This window comes from Solea senegalensis, linkage group LG14 (assembly GCF_019176455.1).
Source record: "Solea senegalensis isolate Sse05_10M linkage group LG14, IFAPA_SoseM_1, whole genome shotgun sequence".
In the NCBI taxonomy this organism is placed as follows: domain Eukaryota; kingdom Metazoa; phylum Chordata; class Actinopteri; order Pleuronectiformes; family Soleidae; genus Solea; species Solea senegalensis.
In genome coordinates, this window is record NC_058034.1 from 11025333 (window position 1) to 11034126 (window position 8794).

Sequence of the window (8794 nt, forward strand, 5' to 3'; positions counted from 1 at the left end):
GCTGAGAAAGGTGTTGGTTTGCTCTTTTATTAAACATGTTTATAGAACGTAGGCTTGATTCATGTACAGTGGTGTGAGGGGAAAAGTGTAATGTATTCTCTTCTTAAATGGGAGTAGGTAACTCCTACAGGTGACGTGAGCTTCTGAAACTGTAAAATACAAAGCAAATTTATAAAATTAAAAATAATCATTTCTGGTCTATTCTTTGCAAATTAAATCATACAAAAAGGGCCTTCTAATCTATAAAGAAAAATTTACTAGTTGAATGTAAGCATTCCCCACCATTTAAAAATAGGTATTGTACATGAATACAAAAATAGTAAAGAGCATAAACTGCTCAGCCTAAGACTCAAGTGAGTTTCAACACTTCTGTCGGAACTCACTTGAGTCTGACACAAGTTTGCAAATGCAAAAATGCACAATAACCCTAACCCTAAGAATTTACCTAATGCTTTTTTTATTCACTGTAGTTATACACACAAAAAAAGCATCCTCCATATTTAGCCACAGTGAAACCACCTCGCCTCAGACTAGTTGAATCACTGGACTACAGACCGGCACAGGGAATATTGATACTGCACAAGAAAATCTCTTTGTAATAATTAGTCTTGTTGGAAGAAGAGATAACTTTTTTTGATCAAAATCTATTAAAAATAGATTTGGGCAGGAATTGGGTATATAAAACCCCCCACAAAGGATTCCTCTCTTACCCTCCTTAGGGGCTTGTATCAAAACATTAGTTCTGTTTATGGGTGTACTGGCTTTGTCCTTCACATGGCCTCTAAGGGTGATAAAGTGAGAGTTACACGAGCCACCTTAGGCAGAAATAGGAAATGTTGCTGCGAACACCAGCTGTTGCTTTGGGTGACTTGGGCAGAGAGAGGCCGCAGCCTTTCCCAGGCGATGCCAAATAAAGAGACTACTGTGTCGTGGAGGACAAATCCCCACCTTTACTTTGAAAAGGTGTTAAACTGCACTTGTGGGGATGATTGCATAGTTTTGCCATAAAGGGGATGAGGGTTGCCATCTGCAAGAACATTATTTGCACAGCGTTGCAGCATTGTGGTTAATGTAGAATCAACATTTGTCAGCTGCGGCAGAGGCTCCGGAGGGCAGACAGGGGGGTCTAACATGTCAGAGGATTCAGCCCCCCCACCCACACACACACTGTTTCAGACACTTCTACCGCAAAATGAGTGACGGCTTCCCCGAGACATCTCGGCCTCACAACTGACAGCACCGATTCCACATTCATCTCCTGCCTCATCTCCATGGGATCATACGCGCAAGAAGTGAAGAGCAATTCCATTTGCTGTCAACGGGCAAGATGCCTCGCTAACAAAGACCTGGGGAATATAGGAGAGGAAAACATGATTGTAACCCCACTGGCACCTGCTGATATTACACACACCACAGCCACAGCCACGGTCGAGACAGACTGAATATTCACAAAGACGAGAGTTAATAGGCGGCATATGTTATGTAAACAATCGCTCTCCGTTCAACCTTTAAATGGAATTTTTAACATTTTACATTACAGTACAGTAACGACATACACAACAGTGTGGTCATAAGGAAAATAATACAGTGGTATTACATAGTATCACTTCCCTTTTACTATTTTATTTACTACCTTGTCGCTACTGTACTATAACGTGCTACCGTTTGCAATTAATGAAATTAATAAATTAAAAAAACAAAAAGGAAGGAAGTTGAAATGGATTATTATACCTCAGCCCATAATGGACTTGAGAAACTTGTAGGAGCTGCCCATCTCCACAGGACCTAAAGAGTGAAATGATAAAACCAAGAGTCAAGCATTTATTATCATATAAAAAAAAGCTAATTATTGATACCTTCACAAAAAATAAAATCTTTTATAGAGGCAAATAGTCTTATAGTCAAAGTCTTGTAAACTATGTGAATGGAAGGGAAGTGTAAACGTATAATGTTCTTAAATAATCGGCTATGAAAAAGTACAAAATTGTTGCTATGGTAATCTTTCAAAGAACCCAAAGGTATTTTTTTTGCATGCCCAGATGAAATGCAATGACACTCAGTAAATCAGAAATCATGCCTGAAAAGACTGCATACTCTGCAACCAACGGTGTCGATCGAAGGCCACCTGCTTCAGTTCAGGAGGAAAAGAAAAAAAAAAAACCTGCCTAATATACAACTCCCCTGTTTAATTGCAACTGTGTGGTCAATCAGAAAGCATAAAACTCCCAGTGGGTAGGTGGCATCTGTCTGTGAGGCCTCCGAGGATTGATGTGCCAGAGTGCGAGAGCAGCCCGGGCCAGCAGCCCACGACCCGCGATGCAGCCCCATCACTTTTATGACATCTTAAGGAGTCTTCTTTTTAATACAGCCCATTACTGCTGACATACAAATCTTCCACAACGTGGTCCCATCTATGGCCTGATCAATTTTTACACTGCTGAGCCTTCCCCTTTCCCCTCATTTTGTCATTTCAAAATTCATATTATATAGGATTTTCTTATGGGAAAAACTGCAATAAAAATACGTTACCACCTGAAAGATGTGCACGAGTCAGTACTTGGCCCGTGACAAAAATTTGTTTCTGTAGTAAGCAGAACTGTTTAAATGTTATTTATTTTTATGTTCCTAAGAAAATATATTGTGAAGTGCAGCATTGATTTAGAACATAACCATGTCTCGATACGCATTGGAGTGGCTGAATTTATGAATCCTTTGCACAACTCCTTTAATTGAATTTTCCAAATCTCTCACCACACACAAATAATCAATACCTACAGCTGAGGGAAACTTGCCTCAGAATTATTAGGGCCTTTCTTTTTCAATTTTGTAGTCATCAGCACATACAGGCTCTGTGGGTATTTGTAATGCCGCGACTATACCCGGAGGATTGATGCTCGCCCCCAGCGCTGATTGCTTACCAGGAGTGACTTCTTTAGACTGCTAACTGAAACTTTTGATAACCTTAAAGGACAGTCACAAGAACTGCTTAATACCACCACCACTCTCATGATGACAAAGATACATGTGATGTCGTCCCCCATTGCAGTATAAGAAGAAGCGAAAGGAGAGGGCAAGCGGGAAAAAGAAATAAGAGGCAAAGTGGATTATTCTTTTTAAGGCATAAAAGTTGCCATGGATTTTACTCCTTGGCAGGGGTGGAAGTGACGGCGGCATTACCTGGAACCTAAGAGGGCAACTACAGTGTCTGAACACAGTGAAAGGCAACTCTTGATTTGTTTTCACTGTTTAAACAACACATTACAAGATATTCAAGAAAACAGACAGAATGATTCAGAAGTATGTGTAAATGAACTAATCTCAGCCAATTTTACACAGATATTGCTGTATATTTCTTACAGTAGGAGACCTTGTTGAGTCAGTTGTGTCTTTTGTCTACTGTTACACTACGTTGTACCATTTACTAATGTTGTCTTTTGCTTCCAGGTGTCCCAGAGTAGAGGATTAAATTATTCATTTGTACAACAGACAATTTAGATTGTGTTTTTTTTTTCTTTTTCAAATGAACACAAACGGGTGCTGGAAAATTTATCTGAATTTGACTGTGAAAACAATAATTAAACTTATGTTAATCGACAGTGTCAATTTGAATAGAAAAATCAGCACATAACGCACTTCTTACAAGTTTCTCCTTTTACTCAGCACTTGGACCAAAGCCTCAAGGCCATAGCAGCAACTAACAAACATAAAACAAACGACAACAAAAAACCTAAACAAACATTTAACCCAGGAGCAGAGTCATGCTTGACAATGCAATCAACATCATCTGGCTGAGATTTCACACTTGCAGCGGATATAGGCCAGAACGATTCAGCAGCTTTGAATAACAGTTAGTTTTGTTTTATTTAAATGTGTGTCCCGACACACACAGAGGGCCAATTCTCTCCCAACAGCTATCTGCCTTGACATTGTGAAGTCTGTTGTTGTAAGGAGGTTTATGCGAAACAGATACATTTCATGGATCCGCCATGTGACAAAAATGTGACATTCCTGGGGTGTGGATCTACAATGCATCATGTATGTTTGGCTGCCTCACTGGAACTAATCTAAATCATTTCTAACAACCTTATCAGAAAACAAGCTTGCTTCCTGACAGTACCCCCTATTCATTGTCCACAAGTCACCAGTGTATGATTGGATCACAAGAATTGCTCTGCTGCAGGCATAACATGTGCCTAAAATAATCAAATTAATTATTTCCCCAGGAAATTTTCTTGACTTGTTTGCGCAACTATAACAAAATGTTGTTTTTCCCCAAAGGTCGCACGGCACACAGCGCACAGATTGTCCGAGCGACTCAAACAAGCATCGATTGATGCTATTAAGGTTAAATAGCAAGGAAGAGGCAAATCAAATAGTGAAGTAGTAGAGGATGGGATGTCCTTAGGAATCAAATGCACCCGTGATTATATTTGTTTTCCTTCTTGTCTTGAAATGAACCAAACAATCGGGACAGAAATGTTTTTATAGTCCTGTGCAGATGCATAGATAAGGTCACAATCAAAGGGGTGATTGATAAAAAAGAAAGATCTGTCTGTCGGCTATTAATTTAAGCACAACACGTGGGAACACACTGGCAACACAAGGGGACGGAGCCCCCCCCCCCTCCTTACAGCATCATGATGAACTGAGCTGCTGGAGTCTGCGTTTTGACTTCCGTCCTGGAAGACTGGCCCTTATTGACAAGATCTTCACAACTGCTAGACTAAGTTGGACTCTACGTTGAAAACAATGTGGTAGCTTTTCTACAAGTGACTCCTACCTAAGGCCATGAACTTATAAATCATTACTTGGACATGGGACTTTTTGGCAAATACTGGAATTGAAAAAACTGTGTGACTAAAACCATTTGAGATACTAGTTAGAAAGTGAGGATAGCAGCCTTCTGACGTGAGTGAAGGAGCTTGAACAGTTGACACCGAGTACGGTATATAACAGGGGCATAAATTATACAATTTTCAACAGACCTGATCCAGACCTGAAACCAATCACCTGATTTACTCTAGCTCTGTATTATTTGTGTGACTGTTTGTCACCGTCTGCTTCACTGTTAGTTTTTATGGATTTATGTGAGTATTCATCGATGTCTGAAATTAGCCGAGGCTAGAAGTCACTGCATCTGCTGCATTTTAATTAAATTTAACAGCACCAACATGTATTGTCTGTCAAATAAACAAATTAAAAGTATGTGCACAAGTTAGCAAAAACATCCAAAATCAATGAAGCCTTCAATACAAAAACAATGTTTTCAACTCAAAGGGTCATTTGAAATGTGTGGTTTTAACCTTCAATAAATGCTGTGATATTGTTCACAATATCTTGTAACGTGAATCTGAGTTTATCCAGATGGTACAAAAGTAGGGCTGAAACAGTTAATCGATCAGATAACAAAGAAATCATTAAAGGTTAATCTTTAGGTTTGTGGACAAAACAAGACATTTGAGAACATCATAATTTCCAGGTTTGACGAACACCAATCAACATTTTTTAAGGTTTTCTTATATTTTAAGGATCAAACAATTAATCGAGAAAATAATTGAAAGATGAATCGATTATGAAAATAATCGTTAGTTGCAGCTCTATATAAAAGCATAATAAATTAAGCATGAATGTACACACCAGTACATATAACTACTATTAATTTAATGTTATATCTGGTTTCATTGTTTACTAACAGATAAATTACCTTGACTCCGATTGTTGGGATTTTCCTTTCCTTTCAAAGATGAAGCTACTCTGGGTGCTGAAACAAAACACAACAAAACTGTTTTTAAAAAAGGCAACTAATACAGAGATTAACCTAAAGTTAATGACTTCCCATTCTGATCATTTTACATCCAGGTGAGTGAAAACTACGGCAAATCCCATGCAACCCAAATTTTAATCCAATTTTCTGACGCAACCATATTTAACAATGGCAGTAAATGAGAACTTACCCAGCTCTCTGTGTCTCTTCAGCTCTGTCCTAAGGTCAGCATTGGATCCAATGGGTAAACGTTCTTGTTCACCGCTGCCCTCTGCTGGCTAAATAAAGTACAGGATCAAGCCAGATACAAGACAAAAACTCCACAACCCTATCAGTATAATGTGCAGGAAAGATAGATAAAGAAGTAGCACACTCTCCTGAAAACAAATGAACACAAATGCTGCTATTCAGAACAGAAAAGTCATGTCAGAAGTGAATATTCAACATATGATTAAAAAAAAACCACAATCTCTCAATTTGAAGATATAATGGAGACAAAGACACTTCTGCCTATTCTAAAGATTTAAGACCAAAGAAAGTCTCTCACAATTATTTCCTCCAGCTTTTTCCTGGCTCTGATGAATTCATCCACTGATTGTTCCAGTTGAGTTCGCAAGGAGTCCAGTCTGGTCAAAGCAAAACAGAGTGGGTTGGTGATACAACTGCACGTTTACAAATTTTCAAAATACATATTGACAGTGAATGGCAGCAGACTGAATAACTGTATTATTGTAAACTTAAAAAAGGTGTATTGAAAGACCATTCATAACTACTAATTTTGACTATTTGTGTAAGGTTTATTGTTTATGTTCATCAGTGGTTTGAATTTAGAAACAAAAACAGAGCATACAATGAATGAAAACTAATTAAAAAACAGGAACAGCAATTAGGGCTACTTAAATTTAGATACTTTATTACCATAGATACATACATCAATTCATCGATAACTACTCAAATTATTTGTTGCTCTGTCTGAACTTTTGGTATTTTATTGGCTGTTGAGATCTACAATAAATCAAAAACACTGCTGTGCCCCAAGTGACCCGAATATGACATGACCAAGTGAGTGTTATGAATGTACTGTAAACTGAGCCGATTTAATGCATTAGTGACAGCACTATAAAATTAAAAACTAATGCTTGTCTTGATGGATGGGCCAGACACCAAATGTCTGCCCGGGCTAAGGAAATGGTTCTTATGTTAAGTGACTCTTATACAACTATTTTTAGTGCTATGTAAATCACTGATAATTTGGCCAGTGATGGATCTCCATCATTTCATGTCTCCCGTCGTTAAATTTTGATCCATCATTATGACCATCAGGAAAGTGTGGCAATTGATATATAGCAACTCATTGAGGAGTTCACTGTAACCCTTCAACTGTGTGTTCTACACGGTCAATGGCTCCAGTTTTTGATCATGAATTAGTGAAATGAATTGCCGATTGGTAAAACAGGCACAGAATAAAATAAATGCAAGAGTACTCACTTTTCCAACTCCGTCTGTGGGACCTCTTCTTCATTCGCAACAATTTTGATCTTACCTGTTGAAACACCACATCCACATTAATAACACAATATAGAGTACATATATAAGAAAGTAACTAATACTTTGTGGTCTGATGTAGGAAATACTAGATCATTTTCCATTACTCTGAAATGTAGAAACATTTAGATGTGCCATGAGAGTTGCTGATTTGTCTGGCAGCACACCTCATCAAAGAGAAAGTTAATTAAGAGAAATATTGTGGGAGTAAACATGATTTAAATTTAGTTTTTCAAATCATCACTTCTTCTACAGAATAAGAAAATGGAGCATATAGTATATAAGGCAACATTTAGCCCATGTCTCTTTGGGATTTCATTTGTTTTCACTGTATGAATGGACTCTGAAGATCTTGAACACCTGGTTGAGAACTCTGAACCGCAGTTAGAGTTTTGTGGTTTCTTGCAGGCACTGGTAATCTGGAAGCTGGAAGCTGTTTGAGACAAGGAACAAACAAAAAAACAAAGTGTAATGTGAAAAAAGTAGTTAAACACTAAAATAACTAGCTAAATCTTATATTTTCAGCCATTTTGTTACACATAAATAGTTGACACCTCATATATCAGTAGATCTGAAACAGTTACTTACAGAATGAGCATTTTCCTTGGGCAGAGTTCTTTTTGAACTGTTTAAAAAAAATGGAAATCAGTGTATTATCTAGTGGTATGACAATTAGCCCACAAACAATTATAATGTAACATAAGTAGCAGTACAATAGCCCTTTAACTTGTGCCCCAGTTTATGTACCCATCATCATGTGTTATCATTTAAAGAAACAAAATCAGATGATAGAAACTTGATATTTGATTGAACACAGAAGATTAAAATATTAAAAATAACAGCCCTAGCCAGTGAACAAGCAGAACGGAGTGTAGACATTTTACTTTTCTCTTTCTGACCCTTTTCCTGTATAACATGTATATCACAGAAACCTCTGACTGAGTGCATAACATACATAAACAGCCAAAAACACCAAAACAGAATATTACAAAAAACAAACAACATACACAATAGAAACAGAGCAGAGACAATAAAATAACTAGAGTTCCACAAGCATTTCTTTCTGAACTTGATATCGTTTAAACGCATGTGTTATCCACAGACCATAATATATACTTTACATTCATGTTTCAGAGGTAAAGTTCACTTGGCGTGCTAGACTTACAATTAGGAACGAATATTACCGTGTATTACAGCATGTATCAACAGTAAAGAACAATAAATAAATAAATCTGCAAGGTACTCACGCCATTCTCGGACAGGCAAAATTGGCGCCTTTACTACACTTAAATAAGTTCGTGTAAAACATGACGTGTCCTATATAATTCCGGTATTCGCGAATCATCTATAACATCTAGTACGACTCACACAAATTACAAAATATTCTTCCAAATAAATATATTTTTATTTCGTGTAGTGTGTAGCATTTTTAATTGAGTGGAAATCATACATGTAAAGTATTGTAATTGTTTTAGCACTAATAGG

At 37.4% G+C, this 8794-nt stretch overlaps 1 protein-coding gene across 2 annotated transcripts; it reads right to left on the reverse strand.

The window, feature by feature from the left end:
• Window positions 1–6: 6 nt before the first annotated feature.
• On the reverse strand, window positions 7–8585 carry LOC122780375 (integrin subunit beta 3 binding protein). 2 transcript variants are annotated; one of them, XM_044043269.1, is made up of 9 exons: window positions 8557–8585; window positions 7898–7934; window positions 7670–7742; window positions 7253–7307; window positions 6312–6390; window positions 5955–6042; window positions 5705–5761; window positions 1732–1785; window positions 948–1346 (listed from the first exon to the last, which is right to left on the reverse strand). In XM_044043269.1, the coding sequence occupies exons 1-8, from the start codon at window positions 8559–8561 to the stop codon at window positions 1733–1735; spliced, it is 447 nt and encodes a 148-aa protein (XP_043899204.1). In that variant the 5' UTR covers window positions 8562–8585; the 3' UTR covers window positions 948–1346; window position 1732. The 2 variants fall into 2 exon arrangements, with proteins under 2 accessions (XP_043899203.1, XP_043899204.1); XM_044043268.1 differs by lacking the exons at window positions 948–1346; window positions 1732–1785 and adding an exon at window positions 7–149.
• Between the last annotated feature and the right edge of the window lie 209 nt (window positions 8586–8794).